This window comes from Schistocerca serialis, chromosome 2 (genome assembly GCF_023864345.2).
Source record: "Schistocerca serialis cubense isolate TAMUIC-IGC-003099 chromosome 2, iqSchSeri2.2, whole genome shotgun sequence".
In the NCBI taxonomy this organism is placed as follows: domain Eukaryota; kingdom Metazoa; phylum Arthropoda; class Insecta; order Orthoptera; family Acrididae; genus Schistocerca; species Schistocerca serialis.
The window spans coordinates 475,079,638-475,101,581 of record NC_064639.1 but is presented as its reverse complement, the minus strand read 5'-3'; the positions used below and the strand labels follow the sequence as shown (position 1 = coordinate 475,101,581).

At 43.7% G+C, this 21,944-nt stretch overlaps 1 protein-coding gene across 1 annotated transcript; it reads right to left on the bottom strand.

Moving 5' to 3' along the window:
- Positions 1–12,560: 12,560 nt before the first annotated feature.
- Positions 12,561–21,021, bottom strand: LOC126455603 (uncharacterized). Its single transcript, XM_050091364.1, has 3 exons — positions 20,979–21,021; positions 18,866–18,971; positions 12,561–13,337 (listed from the first exon to the last, which is right to left on the bottom strand). The coding sequence occupies exons 2-3, from the start codon at positions 18,932–18,934 to the stop codon at positions 13,059–13,061; spliced, it is 348 nt and encodes a 115-aa protein (XP_049947321.1). The 5' UTR covers positions 18,935–18,971; positions 20,979–21,021; the 3' UTR covers positions 12,561–13,058.
- Between the last annotated feature and the right edge of the window lie 923 nt (positions 21,022–21,944).

Genomic DNA, 21,944 nt, shown 5'->3' with positions numbered 1-21,944 from the left:
GTGAGCACGTTAAGATGCCTAGAACAAAAGATTGTCCCACCAAGAGTGAAGAGTGTGCTGCCATTTGCCGAGGGTATCCGCCTGATTTCATGCAGTCCACATATCGTACCTGCCATGCACCTGCCACGCATAACAGCAAAGTGGGGCAATGGAGCAGGAACTCACTGCAATGTTTTCGATGGAAAGTGTTTGACCACCCATGTTACAGCCTGCATGTAGCTCCATCTGATTCTCATCTCTTTGCTCACATGAAGCGTTACCTGTGAGGACAACATTTTGATCCAGAAAACGATCTGCAGACCAGCATAGAGAATTCGCGGAAAGCTGCTGCCTTCTACGATGAAGGTTCTTGAAAAGTTGTAAACCTTCAACAAATACGAGGTGCGACAATAAAGTAATGAGATTGATTTTCTTTGCAAAATGTGGCAACCCTGAAGGCTTGCATAGGCACAATATCTTTGACCTTGGTCTATAAGCTGCTTCTAGTCCAAGCGGCACATCGATGCAACTGCTCAGTCGTGAGTTGTGCTGTAACAAGTTAACACGTGTTTGTGTCTCTCGTCACGGAAATGGAACCGCATAATATTGCGCAACGGTACGCCATTTCTTTTTGCGTTAAATTGGGTGAAAACGCGGCAACTTACGGTAAGCTTCAGAAGGCTTTTGTAGAGGAGGTTATGTCTAGAGCTCAAGTTTTTCGTTGGCATAAAATGTTTAGTGAAGGCACAACGAATTTTGAAGATAAAGACCGCAGTGGACGACCATCATCCACACAGACGGATGTCAACTTGGCCAGGGTGCGTGAACTCGTACGATCTAATCGAACATTATCCATGAAAATGATTGCAGAAGAACTGAACATCAATCGAGAAACGGTTCCTCTAATTATAACTGAAGATCTTGGTATGTGAAATACTTTTGCATAAATTGTCCCCAAAAATCTCACACCACAACAGCGAGAAACACGGGAAAATGTGGCACCCGATCTGTTAGAGCAAACCGAAATCAATCCAGAATTGTTGAGCCGTGTTATCATTTGTGATGAAAGTTGATTTTTGCAGTATGATCCAGAGACAAAACGTTAAAGTTCGCAATTGTGCTCAAAGGGATCACCCAGACCAAAAAAAACTCGCATGTCAAAGTCAAAAGTGAAATGCATGCTTGTGTGCTACTTTGATTCCAAGGGAATTGTTCATGAAGAGTGGGTCCTCATGAACTAACAGTTAACCACTATTACTACAAAGAAATTTTAGAACGACTTCGCAAAAGAGTTCTTCGTGTCTATGCCAACATTGCAGATAATAGGATTCTGCATCACGATAATGCTCCATCCCATATTGCTGTGAGGACGACGGTTCAATCCCGCGTCCGGCCATCTTGATTTAGGTTTTCCGTGATTTTCCTAAATCACTCCAGGCAAATGCCGGGATGGTTCCTCTGAAAGGGCACGGCCGACTTCCTTCCCTAAACCGATGAGACCGATGACCACGCTGTCTGGTCTCCTTCCCCAAACAACCAACCAACCAACCAACCATATTGCTGTGTCAGTACAGCAATTTTTAACCTCAAAATAAATTTCAGTACCACCACAGCCACCTTATTCACCAGATATCGATCTGTGCGACTTTTTTCTATTTCCAAGAGTCAAAACGGCGGTGTCCAAAAAGCTATGACGAGGGTCTTGGGGGATATTACAGAAGATGAGTTCCAGGAATGTTACCATCAATGGCAGAAGCGCTGGAAAAAGTGTGTGCAATCAGAATGGAACTAATCTGAAGGAGACAACACTAAACTTGAAACTCCCCGGCAGATTAAAACTGTGTGCCGGACCGAGACTCGAAGTCGGGAGCTTTGCCTTTCGCGGGCAAGTGCTCCACCATCAGAGCTACCCAAGCAGGACTCACACCCCGTCCTCACAGCTTCATTTCTGCCAGTACCTCGTCTCCTACCGTCCAAACTTTACAGAAGCTCTCCTGTGAAAGGCAAAGGTCTCGAGTCCGAGTCTCGGTCCGGCACACAGTTTTAATCTGCCAGGAAGTTTCATGTCAGCGCACACTCCGCTGCAGAGTGAAAATCTCATTCTGTAACACTAAATTTGACTAAAACGGTAAGCAACATTTTTTCACATCAGTCTCATTACTTTACTGTCGCACCTCGTATCTCAGTCAGAGCCGCGACTAGATAAGGAACTGGAAGAAGTTGCTAAATTTTAAAAATCATACATTTCTGTTTTTCTCTGTGGTTTCCATTTCACGACCAGTAAAGCCTCGCAAATAAATAAATAAATGAAAAAATAGAAACATAAAAAATGGCCTCGTCTCATGTCTTGCCATTGACAGAATTCGCAACTCCCATCACCTATTCGTTACGATAAACTTCAAACCTTTCTCGTCTGGTACAGAGAATAACCGGACAGGAGACACAGTGATACCAATCTCATGGTTACTTACTGGATATTATACAAAACAAAAGTTAGGAGGAACGCTGTTATCTACGACCTCCCAAATATTTTCAGACTGCTTTGCAAATTATTTTGTCGCCAGTGCTTTGATCTCGTCACGACTGACTCATCTTTTCGTCATTCCTTTTATCACAATTTGAGTGAAGGAAGACAGCAGCCGGCCGGGGTGGCCGAGCGGTTCTAGGCGCTACAGTCTGGAACCGCGCGACCGCTACGGTCGCACGTTCGAATCCTGCCTCCGGCACGGATGTGTGTGATGTCCTTAGGTTAGTTAGGTTTAAGTAGTTCTAAGTTCTCGGGGATTGATGACCTCAGAAGTTAAGTCCCATAGTGCTCAGAGCCATTTGAACCATTTTTGAAGACAGCTATAAGAATTGAGATGCTGCCGTTTTGACACATTATAATGCAAAAAGTACTTATATCATATGGAATTCTGGGAATTAGAAAACGGGAAGTAAATTATCGGCAGCAGTCATTAGTTAAAGTAACCTTCATCAGGCAGACTGAGTCGACAAACGTTTAAAGGGCGCTACACCGGCACATTTGCTAGATCCATAGGAACAACGCTTATTCGTTGACGTGACAGAGAAAAGGGATCCTGTTTTACACGCTTTGCAACGAATCGCGGATCACTATGTCCAGACCGGATGTGTAACAGTTTCCGCTGACCGGCTGTCAAATGCTAAAAGGGCGACAACTCTGTGACGCGGCGCACTTCTGGTGGTTTTTTGCAAATTAATACTTAATTATAATTGTCCCCTCCACTAGTTTTAACACTTCCCACTCACGTTGCAACTAAAATATTAGTGTAAATTTAGAACAAATATAAACGATAAAGGCGTCCTACAACGAAGTAGTAAAAAATTATACGAATATTACGTTAAAAAGTAATACACAAAATTTGAGCAACAGAGAAGTACAGCAGGTTTGATAAATCAAATCTAAATCTACAGTAGTTGAGCATCAGAAAATCCACATAATTTCATTGACGAAACAAATGGTGTCACATCGAAAAAAATATATAATGTAAGGGATAACCAGCAACCAACAAACTCTCACATTGCAATATAATACATAATACACTGAGATGGCAAAAGTATTGGGTAGCGACTTTCACATATAAGATGCCTGTTGTATCGCATGTAAAAGGTCATTTGTACCCAGGTCATTCACGTGAAGTTGTGTCCTATGTGATTATGATCGCAAGACGGGAATTCACAGACACTGAACGCGGAATGTTGATACATTCCATTTCGAAACTCGTTTGGGGATTCAATATTTCGAGCTCTACAGTGCCAAGAGGGTGCCGAGAATACCAAATTTCAGGCATTACCTCTCACCACGAACGACGCAGTGGCCGATGTTCCTCACTTAACGACCGAGAGGAGAGACATTTGCGTAGAGTAGGCAGTGCTAATAGACAAGTGACACCGAGTGAAATAACAGCAGAAATCAATGTGGGACAAGCGACGAACATATCTGTTAGAACAGTGCGGCAAAATCTTGCATTAATGGACCATGGCAGCAGACAACCGACGCGAGTGCCTTTGCTAGCAGTTCGACATCGCCCGCAGCGCCTCTCTGGGCTCGTGGCCAAATCGATTGAACCCTGGACGACTGGAAAATGGAATACAATACCTACAATTTTCTAGCTCAAATGCGTGCATACTGGAAAAAACTGCCTGTATGTGAACCCAGGACACCGACTTTGCCTGCACGAGTGAAAGCGTTTACGGCTGAGCCTCCACTGTTCCAGTGACAAGGACATACCATCGAGTGTATAAGAGCTACACCGTCATACTTCGAATGCGATTTTCTCGATAGTGTCTCAGAATTGCGCCTTACGCTTTCCCTTACCTTAAGCCCCAGTCTTGAACTCTATGTATGCTGAATGAGGGTGGAATAATACTTAGGGAACATACGCACCTCTCCTTATTAGTGACACTGCAATGATTGAGAAGCTCCTTGCACCGGGTCCGCTGACTGAATCGTGTTGATAATGCGAAATCCAGGATCCTCTTACATTCGCACCGTTAAACCAATAATTGTGGGAATACCGTGAACGGAGTCATCCGTCTCTTCAGATTTATAATGGACATATTTCTCATATCTCTGAGGTTTATATTAGAACTCGTATTTACTTGACTTTTTTGCTTCGAGTGCTTGTTCCATTCCACCTGGGACAACCTGTATAGCCTAGTTTGGTTTCGAAATATCCACAAGCAACACCTTGGTATGTCTACTTCCGCGTTCCATTTTCTCTTGGTCTGCATGTCGTCTGGCTGCCACAAAAAGAGAATTATTTGTTTATAAATCAAATATTAGTTACCGCAGATACGCGTTCAGATATTATGACACTTTGAGTTATTATTTAACAGTTACATATTAGCGGTATACCTAAAGCAAGAAGCATTTTGGAAAGGTCCGAGGCAAGCTAAAGAACATGCCATGAACTTTATTCTCGCTCGCCGTGAGAGCTCTCATCGTTGTAGCAGCTGTTAATGGCGACTGTGAACTTTGCTACCACCAGGAAAAGATCTGTAACAAACATCACATAACGAAGCGCCGATCGAAATTCATCTTCAACTCTCTTGTTTGTTAGCGAGCCGTCGTGAGCAAGCAGATCTACTTGTTAGTAGAAAAAGTATCTGGAGGCGACAGAGTGCCTATCAGGAAGAATGAAGTTAATTAAGGTGGTTCCTGCGCAACAATGACATTGCCAAACGCGTCCTGTACATAGCGACATGCAGAACCCTCAGTTGAAGGTTACGCAAATGCGGCGCCATTCCCTGTCCACAACCCAACGCGAGCACTTGCGTAGGGTTGAACTGTGTTCCGTTTTTAGGAGGTAATACCCATATAAAAGAACGAGCACGGTGAAAACATGGAAGTCCGGTGGTGGCACATTCGAGATTCGTAATTAACACACCATCTCCTTAACATACAGACTGTTTATCAAGAAGTATGCGTCATCACCATTCTCACTCTGTTTGACGCTGGAATTCTTTTAATGAAATTTTCGTCCATCACCAGCATTGGAACCATCTATCACCTAATAACATTCGCAGCAGCCAGTTAACACGATTTACAACCTGGAACGGTTATAAATCACAGCAGTACGCAAGGAAGTAAGATAAAATTTCCTTAAAATTAAACGTCATTGTTTACATTCGTTTATTTCTCATTTCTTTTGATTCTGAAGATCTGCAAGAAAATTGTGTAACTTCGTAGTAACACGTATACTAAGATATATTGAGACTAGCGACAATAACAAGAAACTATTTCAAATCAAAGTAAATAAAGTAGCCTATTCATGCATCCCAGAGAGATCCTAGTGTGTCTCTGCGGCACTAATTCTATATTTGGGTGAGAGCAACTTCGCAGGATATTCCTTGACTGCTGATTTATCACACTTCTTCATATGAAAAATATTTTAAATACGCAAAAGAAAATGATAATGGAAGAACAGCACTTCGGTAGAGTCTCATGATACCAGTTTACACTTTTCTGATAACATTTTATGAACTTCAGTTTTCTCTTTTGCATAAAACACCGGTTTTTTAGGCGGAGGAGTGGGGTGAGAAGCACCAAATAAAACAGCCTCTTAAGTCACCAATTGTTTTCATTACCACTTTCACTCCCAAAACATGACTATTGTATTTTGGAAAGTTGCTCAAAGATATACGTGCTAAAGAAAAAGACAAGCAACGGCCTTGCCGCAGTGGCTGCACCGGTTCCCCTGAGATCACTGAAGTTAAGGGCTGTCGGGCGTGGTCGACACTTCGATGGGTGACCACCCAGGCCGCCATGTGCTGTTGCCATTTTTCGGGGTGCAGTCAGCATCGTGATGCTAACTGAGGAGCTACTCGACCATCATAACGACCGGGAGAGCGGTGTGCTGACCCCACGCCCCTCCTATCTGCATCCTCCACTGAGGATGACACGGCGGTCGGATGGTCCCGGTAGGCCATTCGTGGCCTGAAGACGGAGTGCTTTATTTTTAAGAAGTAGATGATTCTTGGGGAAAAAATGAAATTTTTGCCCACCCCATTAGCGTCCCCCAGTTATCGTTTCTGGTTTAAGTGATAATTCATACCTACGTCTATCATTATCGAGATATATATTACTTAGCTTATCAAGTAAAACGATTTTAGAGAAATGTTTCAAGCTCACGGCGTCACCTAATGCCATTCTGCCTGCCGATGTGCATATTGCTTTCTCTGGCCTGTGATTGTATGGACAACATCACAACATTACCATTAGTGGAGGATGATAACTTCTCAAAAATTCCTGAGCGCTTGCAGGTTGTTATGAGTTTCAAAACCATCAGTCTAAGAAGGAGAAGAAATGTGAACCATTTCATGACTGTAAGATATTTGAGACAAGACCCCGTTTTTATAGGAAATTCATGTACTAAATGTCAAACGATACTTGTTCCTCGAGATATTTTGCAAACATAGTTGCCATGTATACACATACATGACAATACACTAAATGCGCAACACATTATGGTGTTACACGTTTCTCTTGTAATCAAATAATTAGCATGTTGTGCTGTGATTCTGCTCTTTGATATTACTAACGTGGCTGTTGAATGTAATCTTTCTGTCTAAAACAAGTCCTTAAACAAAAGTTAGTATACTCAGTAAACGAACATGGAAGCTGAGGACAAACGTTTCCCAAGAACTCTACACAAAAGAAGAGAACGTGTGCTATGTATATGTTTAAAACATGTTATTGGATGTGTTTGACGTAAGACACGTCATGGGGGCCCTGGGGGGGGGGGGGGGGGGGGGGAAGCTGGGCTCTTTCCTCTTCCAGGACTCTTATGTATAGACTTCTAATTCATTACGTTTCTATCAGACCACAGATTTAGCACTGCTACGACAGGAAATACTGTGGCATCAGCATTCGCTTCGTAACTCAGGTGTGTTTTGTTGTTACACTCTTAACGGGAAATTACGTATTTTCTCCTAGGCCAGGGAGACGGTTTCGTCGTAGACCTGCACTCAAGTTTTGACTCCTCACCTTTACAGATTGCAGGAACAGAGCAGCTCAACTTGCCTCCGCCACTGCTTCGTAAAGGCCGTTATCCCTGATGTATAGGGGGTGCACCACAGCGTAACGTGCAGTCATAGAGTTACAACTCGTGGAGTCCACTGAGTTCACTTAGCATGGCTGCACAAAGCGTTTTATACACGGGAGACGACGACCGTTTTGTCTTTTCCACACATCCGTCTAGGAAGCTGGGCCTGGTTAACACTTTATACAAAGAAGCCAAAACCCAAAATAAGTAACTTGAAATACACGTTTGCTCAATTTTGGCTCTCCCTCTCAACATAATTAAAGAGATTAAAGCAGTGAAGCACGTCCATTGACTGTAGGTACAGATTTAATTATCTTATTCTGTTTTGAGCACGTAAGGTGCCCTCCGCCACACACCGTTGGGTGGCTTGCGGAGTATCAATGTAGATAGATGTAGACATCACGGCAGTTCGTACCAATTTCCGTGGGCTGAGCAATCCTTCCTCTTCATACTATGAAGCACGGAACCTCACATACATGTCATATGCTTGACTCTATATATTTTCATTTCGCTGCAGGTGTAAATTATCATACGTGAAGAATTCGGAGCTCAGGTAGACTCTGGCAGTAGTTAACCTGCAATTGTCAAATTTGGTGGAATCATTTGTTATATTCCCTCCTCGCAAGTATGATGAATCTGGGTGTCTCCAGTTCAGCAAAGTTGCAGGTGGTGGTAACACTGGGTGCTCGAAAACTTCCACGAACAAAAAGATAGTCGTGGAAATACACCAGCTTTCAGAACTTTTAGTAACTTCAAATGCCGCTCATCCAATATAGTGATGTGTGGCATTTTCTATGTTATTTTATTGATGATCTCGTTCTACTCTTGAACTCCTTGAATATATGACTTCTTATCCGTTGCACTCTGCACCAGAGTATGTAAGTTGTGTGAATCAATCTCTTGTTGAGGTAAGAGATTGTAACAATTTTACACACGACACTGTCTATACTGACACGAAGTATATACACTGACTGGTCGGATCTGTAAAATTTATTAGGCTCTTTCTTCAAAACTTGTCCTTTTGTGGGATCCAATCTCAGTCCTACTGAAACTTTCTGGTTGAAATCAGTCGCTGAATTCGGTGTCTTTACTTCAGATTTAAGTGTATTGATGTTTCACATAAGAGCCGGCCGCGGTGGCCGTGCGGTTCTAGGCGCTGCAGTCCGGAACCACGGGGCTGCTACGGTCGCAGGTTCGAATCCTGCCTCGGGCATGGATGTGTGTGTGATGTCCTTAGGTTAGTTAGGTTTAAGTAGTTCTACGTTCTAGGGGACTGATGACCTAAGGTGTTAAGTCCCATAGCGCTCAGAGCCATTTGAACCATTTCTTTTTCACATAGCACAATCCCTTTTCCAGAGCGTTTAAAATCGTCGTTTAAATCGTTAATGTCGTATCCACTGTTTTCTATTTCCACAGTTTCTTTTCTACCTTTAATTTCCAGATGAACTCCAATTGATGAGTGGACATTTAATACACCTCTTAATACACCCTCCTTCAAAAACGGTAGGAGCAACATGATACGCATGGTTTCAGGTATAATCCTTTTCTGATTGCTAATGCTTCCATCATGCGGTTATGCCGTCTTGCTTCGTCTAGCTGCTCCGAGGAGTTCTGTGCGTTCTTGACTGTTCTGGAAATAGCCGCAGTACCACCAACCAGTGAACCCATCGCTGAGGGATCTGAGAGGACAGAAATGACGAACGGGATTATTCCGCCTGATATCTTGGGTATCGGCAGAACCCGAGTTGCTTTAACTGGTCCTCTATGCTTCAGGAGGCTTTTAGCTGCATACATCAACGTAAGGATACTGTTTTTTAAACACCCCTGACCTGACTTCTTCTTCATAGTTGTCTTCTTCTTCTTCAGTGCACGACGTGTGTCATTAATAGCTTACCTGAAATTCACACCCAAGTCCAACTTAATTGCACCACGCATGGTTTTATCAACTACAAATGCTGCAGTGCACTACCCTATACCAATATCCTTTCTTGCATATATTGCCTTGGCTCTATCAGCTAAAATTCGATCTGCAGCGCGACGTCCTGGGAGATCTTTATGTTTTGTGTATGCAATGTCGTGTTCCAAGCACGCCTCGTCAAGCAGGTTAATCCCCTTATCACCACGAGCCAACGTTTTTGACTCTTTGCACCAGGTCCACAGTAATTATACTGTGGAATGTGCAGTTCACCTGGAAGTTTTTGGAGAATACCAAGACGTCCTAAAAAGTATTTCCTACTGTGGTCGCTATACTATTGTTATGGATATGATCAGTGCACTCTTTATATAGCAAATCGTCAGCGACAATACATCTGTTTTGTGCTGCAGGAAAGTCAAGCCATTTAACTAGTGCTCTGTTCCCTCGACGTCTCATGACATGGGCTCATAGGGGAGGGGGGGATGCTGCATTCCTATTGATTCCCACGAATTTTTCACCTATGATGTCACAATTTTGAGCACCCTCTGTTGGTGGGACTGTCAACTAGGCCAGTCAGTCTGCAGCTGCTGAAGAGGACGTTATGCTGCAGACCTATCTGGCTGCAGGGGTAACTGTTATTAGTTCAGTGTGTTACTACTATGAGTGTGCTGCCCACCACAAAAATGCAGCACATAGGAATAATATCACTTATCTGCTGCATTGGCGGCAATGCACAGTGGAAGAGTCAAGCTGACGAGCTATTTCAAAGAAGGAGTTCGGCAGTTCGAGCAGCAGCAACTATTTCTATGCGTTGCGAAAAGCTCCTTCATCCCATACCAATGCATCGCCTTTATTTGGCAAAAAGTATTCTTTTTTCGCTCCTTCATTGCTTCATCTCTCTAACCATCAAGAAGGACGCTATGTATGCAGTCCTCGACTGTATGTTTAGTCTAATATGCTTATTAAATTCCTCTCTGCTACCAGCAATTGTACAAATTCTGCACACACCCAGTACATGCCTCGCCAACATCTCATCGCAGATTGAGCTTTTCCCAGCAGTTCACAAATGGAGGATGGGAGGCAGCTGTAGGACAGTCTACATATAAATAAAGGCAATACCTTATGTCCTCCGTCTCCAGCAGCTCAGCACAGACTGAGTCTTTCTCCCACCAATTCACGAGTGGGGGTGGGGAGGTGAAGTAGAGGAGGGGAAAGTGAGGTGAGAGGAAGGGAAGAGGGAGATAGAGTGGGGGGGTGGTGATGATGATGTGTGATGTTGCCACATCTGCTCCCCAAGGGAGAGGAGATGGTGGGATCCTCCAGGGGAGGCTACCATCTTGAATAAATTTGGCAACAATACAGGCTGCACTGACTTATCTTTGTGCCACTACTACTGCGGTGGACCACTTCACTATTCTACACTTACAGAGCACCCTAAATCACACAAACATGCCCCGCAGTACCAACCGCCTCAAAGGCGAAGAAGCAACACTATTAAAACCTTTAAAATCAACTCAGAGAAACTAATACCAACCACAAGCAAGGCACCTGATCTCACAACGCCCTGCTCTGTGGAGAAGAGTCTGAACATCCGACAACATACCACAGGGACTTATCAATGTTCCACACTCCAAGTTTCAACGCTTTGGAAACCAGCAACTTAGTAATTGACACAATTTCTTGAACGTTGTATTGAGGATGAGTGCCATACTCTTCATATGTACCAGATCACAGTAACATATATTTGATGATCTCTGTTATGAAATGATGTAAATACTAATTGTGGCAATTATTAAGTTATAATGGCATAACGCGTTTGTTTTCTGACTATCGTGTAATTACACTGACCACAAACGAAAAAAAGCTGTTATGTCATGTGCGGATGTTGTCATTTTAAGAAATATTTGAATTATGTATGAAGCTATAACGGCAGCTAACTAATCAAGAGTATTTTATGACTTGAAGATGGCTAGGTTGTTATCTGAAACTAGTAATCAATCCAAATACAGACGATTTCATGTGTGATCTTGATTTCATGGATTTTCAGTATCTAACACAAATTTTAAAAAATAATAATAGTAGCAGATATCAAAAGAATTTATAGGTTTACAAAATACATGTTACTGATACAGCAAGTTTTGGGAAGTAAATTTAAGGAAACTGCTCCAGCAAAGTATTCTGGGAAATGGGGAAAATCTGGTTGGAAAGAAGGAGTGTGTACAGGGACAATGGTAATCGTGATTGTTGGTTTAGTGGATATGTCATTAACTTTCTGAAACCGGATATGTTATTCATTTCTCCAATATAATGCGGGAAGTTACTCCATAGTCGGGTTCCTGCTACAGACTTCGAGAAAAACATGTTCACATGTGTGTGAAATCTTATGGGACTTAACTGCTAAGGTCATCAGTCCCTAAGCTTATACACTATTTAACCTAAACTATCCTAAGGACAAACACACACACACCCATGCCCGAGAGAGGACTCGAAGCTCCGCCGGGATCAGAGACTTCGAGAAAGTGGCTGTAGGATGAGTGGAAAAAGAAGGATTTTGCTCTGATGTAAACAGGTGTTTTTGCAATGTTGTTCAGACAAGAGCGTAAAGGTCGAGGAGATATTTGGGAAACAATGGACACTGATAAGACAGAACAGAAGCCAGAGAGTATGGAAATCTCTGCGTTTGTCTGCACGCAACTAGGATAGCTGCTGGTATTCATAGCCACTTTCAGGCGTCGTGAGTTTTCCTGAAAAAGACCTCACCGGATAACATAGCTGTAATCAATAATAGGAAGTATACGTGTTCTGACATGCAACGTAGACGCTCCTGAGCTGAACGTGTGAGCAACTCCCGGCCAGTTGCACTGCTCTACCATCTTCGGTCAACGCCACGGAGAAGCTATTTGTATAGTAGGAAAACTAAAATTTAATGTATTTACACCCAACACCGTATCACTTTCGCCCTAGGGCATTTCAACAGACCACACTGCCATACACTGAGGCTAGCATCCTGCGTAGGGACCACAGCTCTGTGGGTCTCCATACTGTGTTGATCAGACACAAAGAAAGGTAAGGGGGACATAAAGTACATGGATCCGGTATACCTTTTACTAATTTATTTATAAAAAACAAATTTTTATTTACAGGCGTATTTACATATCACTACTGCTCAAAAACAATTAAAGAGCAATGAACTGGAGGCAATTGTTGAGTTGTAAATGATAAACAGAACTTTAACACAATATTTGGTATGTAGGGCGTCCGTAAATGAGAGGCATGATTAATTAATTTAAAGAAATTCGCTTCAGATTATTTAATCAAACCATGACCAGTTTCGGGATGTGAAGATCCCATCTTCAGGTGCATACAGTTATTGTACTTGCAAATGCATAACATGCGGTATGGCAAGTCGGTGCACGGCCTGGCCCGATTATATGTTATGTATTCTCAAATACAAGAATTTCATACACCTGAATACGGAGCTTTAACACCCCGAAAACGGGCGTGATTTGAATGAATAATTAGTACAACCATAACTTTTAACAGCTCGAGAGTCCGGCTGTGTGTGTGGCACGCTGTGCAGCTGCTGCCTTATCCGCTCACTTTCCCGGGAAGCTGTGCTGGACGTTGATGTAGCCGCCCTTGGAGGCGGGCCCGGCGGCCGGCCCGTCGTGCACGCGGCCGTAGCTGACGCCGGCGCCCACCCTGGTGTTGCCGTCCTTGCTGGTCCACACGCCGTCCGCCTGGCCGTGCACCATGGTGCCGATGCGCCGGTCGCGGCTGACGCCGCCGTCCACGCTGCCCGACACGTGGCTCTCCTGCCGCTTAGGCAGGTTCTCCACCCTCGACACGAAGCGCCGCGCCCGCACCACTGACTCCTGAAAATAACGAAGCAGTTTAAGGGCCGATCTAACTGCTTCTGCTGACTGTGCGAATCAGAGACGCGGATATCGTCAAGTGTGTCCCAAGGAGGTGTAATGATACTGCTCTTATTTTCTACAGACGCTGACGGGAAATAAAATCGCAACACCAAGAAGAAGCTGTGCGACATAGCCTACATGAAAGTTGACATGCGTGTTTCTACATAGGAAAGGTGACACCTGTTTCAATTTCGCGCCAGTCATGAAGTGGTGCTAGTAGCACCACTATGAGGAAGCCAATCAGGTTTGCCTTAAATACACAGTGAAACTGTCCTGAGGATTAGTTGCCTTTGAGATTGACTGTAGTGACTTGACGTCAGTCAAAAATGCCTTTAAGCGACAAAGACGCCATCACCTCACGGAATTTGAACGAGGTCGTGAAATAGCTTCAAGGACAACTCCGAGCCAGACGCCCTGAAGAACGCATTCTACAGACGGTGGTTTACCGCTGTTTACGACTTCAGTAGTGTCAAGCGAGAGTTCTCTGGAGGCCAGGGTGGAAGTCTGTTGTGTTTTCTGATGAAAGCTGGTTCTGCCTCGGTTAGTTAAGAAGAGACCAGTTGACGGCCTGCAACCAATCTGTCTGCCTGTTGCACACACTGGACCTATACGTGGAGTTACGGTGTGGGTGCGAGTTCGTATGACAGCAGAAGCAGTCTCGTGGTTATCCTACGGAGCCTGACTCCAAAACTGTATATCAGTTTTGTGATTCGACCTGTCTTGCTGCCATTCGTGAACAGCATCCCAGGTTGTGCTTTCCAACAGCAGAACGCTCGCCCAACTTCCGCTATAGTAACCCGTTTTGCTCTACAGACAGTCGACTTGTTGCCTTGGCCTGCTACATTACCAAACATGTCTTCAATAGAGCACATACCGGACATCATAGGACGACAACTGCAGCGTCAGCCATACACAGCATTTGCGTTGACCGAGCAAGTGCAACAGGTATAGAACTCCATCCCGTTAACTGACATGCAGTGCCTGTACAATACAAGGCATGCACGTTTGTATGCTTCCACCCAACATTCTGGCCGTATACAGCTGTCATTCATGTTCCAGCATTTCATATTTCCAATGGCTTTGCTCGTGCTTACGTTCGCCTGTGATGTTACAATATTAAGCGCTAAAACTGTTTCCGAAATTTCATTACTCTACATTAATTATTTTTTTATTTTCCGGTTTGTTTTGTCACTGTACATAAATGATCTGACGGGCTACTCGCCTCCAAGAGTAGTCGCTAACGCACGCCTGTGCGGTGGCGTTCCACTCTTGCATAAGCCGGTTCGAATCCTGGTGATAAATGAAATTTTCATCGTCGGTATTTGACCGGCAGGGGGAAGATAGATAGTGGCATAACGTTTCTAACGACAAGTCTTCGGGCAAAAGTACTGGGTTGAATTCCGCACCTCTCCGCAGTGTCTCATGAAGTGCGGGCAAGCGACACTGTTGACGGTGGTATGTCCGTCAGACGGGAACGGTAAGCTCGGCGGCCCCCTTGGTGCTATTCGCGAGCGGTAGGTTGTGTGCCGGTACAGGGTTTTACCCACTCCTCTCCCTCATCACCTTCAACACGAACATGACACAACACCACGCACTCCGATTCCAGCCGTCTGCCCTTAACAGATGCACTTACGCACACAGTTATCATATTCCGCGAAGGAAAGGTGCCCGTGGGCGCGTTGGACACGGAAAACCTTTCCAGTCAGGTGGTTGAATCTGCCCTTCGGCCACTCGCGCCATGTGACTACTTATCTGACAGCTGGATGAGCAGTTGCTTTCTGATGACGGTGCGATGTACGGAAAGATGTCATCGGTGAATGACTGTAAGAGGACTCACGATAGCTTAGGAAAACTTTCTAGTTGGTGTGATGAATGGCAGGGTGCTCTAAACGTATAAAAACGTAAGTTACTGCAGCTGAGTAGGAGAAACAATCTTGTAATGTTCGGATACGGCATTAGTAGTCTGCTGTTACTCACATCTATTAAATATTTAGGCATAATGTTGTAAAGCACCAAGGAATGGAAAAACAACGTAAGCATGGCAGTAGGGAAGGCGAATAGTCGACTTCGGTTTATTGAGAGAATATAGGAAATTCTGCTTCATCTGTAAAGAATACCGCAAATAGAAGACTACTGCGACCCATTCTTGAGTGCTGTTCGAATGTTTGGGCTCCTCATCATGTCGGATGAAAGGAAAACGTCGAAGCAGTTCAGAAGTGTGGTGGTAGATCTGTTACTGGCAGGTACGACGAACACACAAGTGTTACGAAGATGCTTCGTGAACTGAAATGGCAATGCGTGCAGGGAAGACAACGTTCTTTTCGCGAAACACTACTGCGAAAATTTAGAGAACGGGTATTTGAAGCTCACTGCAAACTGATTCTACTGCCGCCAATATATATTTGGCATAAGAGCTACGAAGATAAGAGCTTTCATGGAGCCATATAGGCAGCCATTTTTCCTGTCTGAACAGGAAGCGATATGACTATTAGTGGAGTGGTACAAGGTCCCTACGTCATGCACCATGCAGTGCCTTGTGCTGCATGTATGTAGATGTAGATGTAGCTGTAGACACAACACGCGCAAAAACGTAACGTAAGAAACGTGACATATAAGAAAGACAATTCGCTGATGAAGAAACTGCAAGGTTAGGATGCAACTGTTAGTGGCTGGCGTATGGTTAGTAACTGTAAGATGTAATGAACGAAGTGAAGAAAGACATTGAGTTAAGAATAAAAGTGTACGAAAAACATGTACCACTGCTAAGATCGCAAACGTCATAACCCTCATGGCTGAAACCAGGGAACACTCAGGAAAGCATTGCATGGGGATGAGTACTGAATTTACATTCAAAATAAATAAAAAAACAGAAACTTCCCGAAGATATGTAAAGAGGAGACTAACATCATGTTTAGCGTCAAAAGTGATAAAGAGGAAATAGCGAAAGAAATAAAATAAAAAGATTGTTAGGAAGGAAAGACGATTACAGAAGATGAAGGAGCCCAGGAAGGTATTAGAACTAGACTGACGCTTACTTTGGTCCAGAAATGAGTTCGATATCAAGCAACGCACATTTTTAATAACTTACCTACAATCATTTAAGATTTATCTAATAATAAAGTACAGTTTAAAAGAAGTGTGAACGGACTGTGTATTGTGTATGAAACGGGGGACCCAGAAACGACGGAGAGGCTTTGTCCCCCCATAGTGCGCAGTGGTTCACAACCCCACAACAGGCCACCCGCCCCACCCACCGTCGCCCCACACCGAACCCAGGGCTATTGTGCGGTTCAGCCCCCTGTGCCCCCCCCCCCCGCCTCCCTCCCGGGTGGTAATCATGGTGTACGCGTACGTGGAGACAGTGTTTGCGCAGCTATCGCCGACATAGAGTAACTGAGGCGGAATAAGGAGCACCAGCCCGCATTCGCCGACGCAGATGGAAAACCGCCTTAAAAACCATCCACAGACTGGTCGGCACACCGGACCTCGACACTAATCCGCCGCAGGGCGGATTCGTGCCGGGGACCGGCACGCTTCCCGCTCGGGAAGCAGCGCGTAGACCACGCGGCTAGCCGGACTGGCTATGAAAGGTTTCATTGACAAAGCTCTCAGTAGATAAATCACGTATAATTATATTAAATTACGTGAAATCTGACTTCTGAAAATATTCATTGCAAGCAATCAATGTAAATAAGTGTTGTGAACTGCTACTTGTTTGATGAATCACGGATCATCAGTCTAAGAATTATCTTACGCACTTCAATGTACATACGTATCTAGTATATAAAAATATGCCTCGCAGGATTAGCCGAGCGGTCCAAGGCGCTGCAGTCATGGTCTGTGCGGCCGATCCCGGCGGAGGTTCGAGTCCTCCCTCGGGCATGGGTGTATGTGTTTGTCCTTAGGATAATTTAGTTTAAGTATTGTGTAAGCTTAGGGAGTGGTGACCTTAGCAGTTAAGTCCCATAAGATTTCGCACACATTTGAACATTATAAAAATATGTTCCAGATTTCCTTGATGAAAATCTATGCAAGGAACACAAACGTATCTCTTTTTTTTGTAAATATGTATTCTTGCTTTATGACATCTTTTACATCCTTGAGGATCGCCTCACTACACAGGCCCACGGATCGAAACCTACTTTAAAAAAATGTTTGCAACTAAATAGCTTAAATAATATAAAAAACATAGGGCGAAGGTAAAGTTATTTACACTACGTAGATACAGCACAACAACGTGTGGAAAATGAATTCGGATTTCAGAAAGTGACAAAATAGGAAATATTTGAAATGCAATGCTATAGAAAACTGTTAGAAAGTAAGACGAGAGATAAAGTAGCAAATGAAGAGGAACTACAATGAATAGCCTGAAACAGAAGTCCTTAGACAACCATTATCAGAAGAAGCGTCGTAGAACTAACCAGGAATAGTTACTTTTTGGCACCTATTAACATAAAAAGTTCCTTTTGATTGTTGGGTATTGTAAGGAAATAATTTCTCTCACCTGACGAAATAGTGGCTGCGATTCAGAGTCATATCTCTCTAGCCTAAATTGCACATGTCCGTCACAGCTTTTACCTTTTGGCAGCAATGGCGAAAATAAGACGACCTTCGTAAGTAAGAGGGATAAATGCTCTTGGGATAAACAATATATTTACACTGGTTGTGTGGAGTACAAAGTATAATACTATGTTTTTGTGGATTACTATAGAGGAAAATGATGGGTCAAAATCTGAGTCATTGCCTATTCTTTTTATAAAGCTCGATGACGGTTGCCAGATACAATAGATACATGTAAGGTACATACAAGAACCAAATGTTTTAGATCCAAACTCCAGAAGAGGCTGCTAAAAAAACCAGCATTTAACCCTGGGTGTTGGCATCACTCGAAACCAGCAATAAACTGTGCATTGCCATTTCTCAGTTCCCTGCACAAGATTATACCTATTTGTTACCTATACCAAAGAGATTTATTAATCTCGTCCACGCAGTCAGCCGGCCGGAGTGGCCGAGCGGTTCTAGGCGCTACAGTCTGGAACCGCGCGCCCGCTACGGTCGCAGGTTCGAAGCCTGCCTCGGGCATGAATGTGTGTGATGTCCTTAGGTTAGTTAGGTTTAAGTAGTCCTAAGTTCTAGGGGACTGATGACCACAGCAGTTAAGTCCCATAGTGCTCAGAGCCATTTGAACCATGCAGTCATGTGTGCGAAACAATGAATGACTACTGCATCGCCGGCCGGGGTGGCCGAGCGGTTCTAGGCGCTACAGTCTGGAACCGCGCGACCGCTACGGTCGCAGGTTCGAATCCTGCCTCGGGCATGGGTGTTTGTGATGTCCTTAGGTTAGTTAGGTTTAAGTAGTTCTAAGTTCTAGGGGACTGATGACCACAGCAGTTAAGTCCCATAGTGCTCAGAGCCATTTGAACCATTTGACTATTGCATCCGCAGTGGCCACACTGGGGAACTGCCACATTCCGACTGATACGCACCTCTTCAACTGGAGCGGCGCAGCTGAGTGCGATGACGCTGAGGAAAAAGAGAGCAGGAAACGTCCTCATTGTGTTTAGCAGGGCTGCCACTAGTCCAGCTGTCAGCCTGGAACAGAGGAAAGACAGCATTCACAGCCATACAGTTTCATGATGTTTGTACGTACAGAGCACTACAGTTGAGCTGACGTGATCATTAATCAGGTCAATGTTAAATAAGTTGCCGTACGCGGTCCGCAGCTCGTGGTCGTGCGGTAGCGTTCTCGCTTCCCACGCCCGGGTTCCCGGGTTCGATTCCCGACGGGGTCAGGGATTTTCTCTGCCTCGTGATGACTGGGTGTTGTGTGAGGTCCTTAGGTTATTTAGGTTTAAGTAGTTCTAAGTTATAGGGGACTGATGAGCATAGATGTTAAGTTCCATAGTGCTCAGAGCCATTTGAACCATTTTTGTCGTACGCGTTGTTCCCACGACATCGATCAGTACCTTGAAAATCAGTTACACTGCCCACACTAAAGCTGAGTTAGGTACCTTCCTGAACAGCTACATTTCTTTCATGGCTTTCGGCGCTAAGGAACGGAATTCTTCCCAACGGCAATAATTTTCAGAATAATTATTACAACAACAGAAAATCCGGAATTTCGAATGGCACAGAGATACATTAAAAAGCGCAAGTTATACGTACATGTAATTCACCTATAATAAAATTTATATTGTAGTAAGATACATTGACATCAATCAGTTTATTTGTAACATAAATTCGTGAAATTCAGTCACCATATCTCAGATCAGTCGACGCAGTACATTCAGCTTTTGTTAGGGTCCTTCAACTTACTCGAAAACAATTTTTCATATCTTACACCTGAATGTTATTTCAAGACCTGTGCGTTAGCGTATGCGTTGTGTGTGTGTGTGTGAGTGTGTGTGTGTGTGTGTGTGTGTGTGTGTGTGTTTTTCTCGGTGACAGTTCTCAGGTAAACGAAGCGTTGTGGTTATTGTATCTGGTTACTCTCAGATTTGATAGCACGTTATGTGTTCGAAGTCCACATCTTCTGAATCCGTTTGTTTTAATCATCGATTTCTTTCCATTCTGAGCTTGTAGAACTCACTGCCTCTTCCAGGCCTTCTAGTCATGGACTCCTTAACATTTGTCAAATCAGACCTTACGAAGGATTTCTCCTGCTCCTCTTGACGTGTGTAGCCTGCTGGGGTTGAAACAAGTCTGCAACTTTTCTGTGATAACAATAACTGTTAGGTGATGCGTCTCAAGTTGGTTAATAAGTTTTGTTTATTGATGACTAGTTTCGGGCGGCTTGTCCATTATCAAATCATCTGTGTCTGGTTGTTAGGCAAGATGTAAGTACCTGGATGATTTGATAATAAACAAGTCATTCTAAACTAGTCATCAATAAATAAATAAAACTTCCTACGCAACTTAAGACGATTTCTCTAGCAGTTATTGTCATCCTACATGAATTGTCGATTTAATTAACATTACAATTTTGATACCTCATACTGCACTTTGTCCCAGGTAATTCTGTTCCAGTTTTCACAGGGATATCATCTATTATCCATACCGTTTCCTTCTTGGCTGCTATTTCTTATTAGGTATTAATATGTTTTCCAGATAGCCCATCAGTTTCGTTTAACAGCCATTCCCCATTTTCATCTAGAGGACAACTTATGCTCGCTCACTGACATCCTTTCACTTTTCATAAGCCAGAGGCACATTGTAGTGAATGTTTTATGAACACGAGCTGTCAGGAAGAGGTTTCTTGTACCCCAGTGTTCAGTATAATCTTTTTCGTCTCCTCTTCCTACTCACCGAAAAATTATAGTACTTCTTTTACTATTAAAGAAATTATTCTCAACTGGAGAAAATCGTTAGCAGATCTTTACGAGTTTTTCAGATATTTTCGGTACAATCTGTTTACTCAATGAGAGAAAGAATAAACAATTTCTAGACCTCCGCTGGGTGGCAAGTGCGTAGTCTTACAACTTCATGCGTACCTATTGGCTAGCTTTTGCATGAGGTTTATTTCGCAGTGGCGATCTAGACGAACATCTGCGCGTTCGTTTCTAGTCTTACACGATCCTTCAGCGCAGAACGAGCACTTACCTCGCACCGTGTGAGTCCGGTGTGCCTGTGGTACAGTGCAGCCTGCAGCCGCTGGCCCGCTATTTAACGGCTGTGGCCTGGCCGTAGGTGCATCCCCTCCGCGGGCACGTCGCACTCCTTGGTGTTTACTGTGTGACGTCACGACAGTCGAAACCTCTCGGAAGGCTGCGTCATCAGCCGGGCGGCAGGCGATGCCTCTGGTTCTCGAGACGGGGATTCGTTAAGAAATTTGTGTCCCACATATCGATGAAACGAGCGTTGAGGAATTTGTGACATCGTGGCTTCCAGAAATTAGAGTACTATTACATGCATCGCTAGGACAATAACATTATCTGTTATCTGATTGTCGTGTGCAGAAGGTAGATCACAGTTGGAACAAACAGAGTTTTTGTGAGAGGTGGACTTCTTTTTCACACAGTACAGTTCAATCTAGAGAATGAACGATTTTAGATGTGAGAGGTGTGTTAATTACATTAACTGAATTTATTTTGACATTTCTTCAATGAAACCTATCAAAGAATGTCACACAAATGGCACCATTACCTTCGACTTAAAACCAAGACTTTTTTTTTAAACTTATCGAAGTCCCAAGTACTATCTATGTAAAGAATTCAAATCCTCCGATGAAGCAGTAATGTTACCTTTTTACACGATATGAAGCTGAAATTTATAATAAGAAAACAAAGTCACTGTGTATCCCTAAAGCAATATGTGTAGTCCACGCAAAATTGTTTGCTGTACTATGCCTGAAAAAAGGTGCTATACCCATCACTAAGCAACTTGTTCAACTCGTTCGTGGCAGCAGAATCTGTCTACTCAGTGGTAGCTGATGGGCGAAAAGAAACAGCGGATTGCAGAGTCGCAGAAAACAACAGGCTAAAATGCTTTGAACTGTAGAATGAATGAATGCAATTGTGCGCTGAATGAAATGAACCCTACTTCCAAAGTTACTTCCACTGAATGAAC